This window comes from Silene latifolia, chromosome 11, assembly GCF_048544455.1.
Source record: "Silene latifolia isolate original U9 population chromosome 11, ASM4854445v1, whole genome shotgun sequence".
NCBI lineage: Eukaryota > Viridiplantae > Streptophyta > Magnoliopsida > Caryophyllales > Caryophyllaceae > Silene > Silene latifolia.
In genome coordinates this window covers 49250182-49252667 of record NC_133536.1, presented here as the reverse complement: position 1 = coordinate 49252667, position 2486 = coordinate 49250182, and the positions used below count along the sequence as shown (strand labels likewise).

The 2486-nt window shown below is 37.2% G+C and overlaps 1 protein-coding gene across 1 annotated transcript; it reads left to right on the top strand.

Annotated features, from left to right (window-relative positions):
- The first annotated feature begins 831 nt into the window (after nt 1-831).
- LOC141613367 (uncharacterized) lies at nt 832-2232 on the top strand. The gene has a single exon (XM_074432100.1). The coding sequence runs from the start codon at nt 832-834 to the stop codon at nt 2230-2232; it is 1401 nt and encodes a 466-aa protein (XP_074288201.1).
- The last annotated feature ends 254 nt before the right edge of the window (nt 2233-2486 follow it).

The window sequence follows — 2486 nt, the reverse complement described above, 5'->3', positions numbered from 1 at the left end:
CGTGTATGCCCAGGTCTAACAGGTCGGAGATTGTACCTTTTGATCCCAAGCCAGAGAAGACTTTTCGCTATAGACGAAAATTTCAAAGAGAAGAAAGTTAGATGGAAGACTTGAGTACAATTGACTACGAGCGGTTTACTTTCATAGAAGATTCTGTTGGAGCTTGTGTCCTCCACAGTTAGTGTGATAACATATATAAATCTCTTATAGGTTCACAAGGGTATACTTAGTATTTTATTAGTTGATTAACGTTTACTTAATAACGGTTGGCTTGCTAGAAGTTTGACGTTTTTATCATACTGATGGCGGTGATCAACTGGTCCCTAAAAGTCACAGCTAAAGGATGTGTTTGAGAGATGTGATTATGGAAATATAATCACATTGATACCTTATATGACTAAAAGGTTAGTCCATGTATTTGACTAAACAGTTAGCCAATGTGATGATGAGACGATTATTTAATACAATTAAATAATATTAGATGAGACGAATTAACTGTTAATTCGTAAATTGAATATAAACTGTTATATTTAATTAATGTATATAATGTTAGCTTAAACGAATTAAGATGTTAATTCGTAATTAAATGTAAACAGTTATATTTAATAAGCAAATTATAAATATGCGATATTTATAGTTAATGTATATATTATACGATATTGTCATAATAAATGTTGACAGTCCGGTATTAATAAATCGACTGCAAGCTGTTGTGTGTGGACTTATTAATGCATGTCGACATAATTGACAATTGATAATTAATACACATTTATACATTTTGAAAACCAACCTAAAATAAGTAAATAATCTCCTCTTATATTCACATTATGCATGGAATACCTGACAAGGACCATTAAGTATGCTGCTGCTAAGTTTGAGTTCAAATTCCATCCTATGTGCAAGCAACTACAACTGGCCAACTTAATGTTTGCAGATGATGTGCTCCTATTCTGCCATGGGGATGCTAAGTCTATTATGCTGCTACTTCAATCATATTCTACCTTCTCCAAAGCTACTGGACTAAAGATAAGTGCTGCAAAATCCAATGCTTATTTCAGAGGGGTGCCTGATAAACTTAAACAAGATATCCTGAGTGTGTCTGGTTTTGTAGAGGGTAAGCTTCCTTTTAAATATCTTGGAATGCCTATTCAAACCACTAGACTGCAAAGACAAGACTGTGAGTGCTTAGTTGAGAAAATCTGTAGTAGAATTCATGGTTATGGAGCAAAGAAATTCTCATATGCTGGGAGGCTTGTCTTAGTGAAAGCAGTGTTGTCAACTTTACACTCCTATTGGGCATCCTTGTTTGTACTACCAAAGGGTATCATAGCAAAAGTGGAGGCTGTATGCAGAAACTTCTTATGGGATAGTAGTGCTGAATATCATAGGGTGCCACTGGTGGCATGGGAAACAGTGTGCAGGCCTAAGTCTGAGGGTGGCCTAGGGCTAAAAAACCTGGAAATGATGAATAAGGCTCTGATAGGCAAATTGGTTAACTGGATTGCTGAGGATAAGGATATCATATGGGTAAAATGGGTGAAGCACAATCATTTGAAAGGAGTGAACTGGTGGCAGTACCAGCCTGGTGTTCATACAAGTTGGGTTTGGAGGAGAGTTTGCAGGGTTAAACAAGATCTGGTAACAGCATATATCAATGGGACATGGAACATACAAGGGGTAGGATTCACCACTGCTAGCTGTTACCAATGGCTTATGGGATCTCGTCCTAAGGTGAGCTGGGATGGGGTGATATGGAATGAATGGGTAATCCCAAAACAGCAATTCATGGGATGGCTCTATGCACATGGAGCTTTCAAAACCAAAGATAAACTGATAAGGTATGGAGTGGATATTGATGATCGTTGCTGGTTGTGTGGACAGGCATCAGAGGACATGGATCACCTATTTTTTGGGTGTGAATACAGTCTCAGAGTAGTTCAACACCTGCAACAGAAAACTGGATTACAGCTACCAGTAGTCAGTGTTCTGGAATGCTGTGTACAGGATATTGGCACCAAGCTGCAGAGAGGAGTGAAAGCAGGAATGGTTTTGGGAGCTATATATCATGTATGGCACCATCGAAATAAATGCAGGAATGAGGGGGTTCTTCTGAGACCACAGAAGGTTGCTGCAAATATTGTCGAGGACATGAAGCTGATAGTACATGGCAAAGACAGGAGAAAGATTTCTACACTAGAAATAGCTTGGCTTAAGGATGTTGGTTTAATGTAATTGATATAAGTTGATATGTACCTTTGGAACACTATTTTTTGATATAAATATATTACAACTCACAATTCACCAAAAAAAAGAAAACCAACCTAAAATAAGAAGATATTTTTCTCCTTATTTTTGGGTGGAATTTCGGTTAAGCAAAAGGAAAAGGAAAAGAAAATTTATTCCCTATTTTTCCTCCCTTTGGCCGATTAAAAGGAGTAAGGGGAATCCTTTTTTTTCCTTCACTTCTTTTTGACTTAATTTCTCTC

Excerpts from the sequence above, each read along its gene's own strand:
- LOC141613367 (XM_074432100.1), top strand. The coding sequence starts at position 832 with ATGGAATACCTGACAAGGACCATTAAGTATGCTGCTGCTAAGTTTGAG.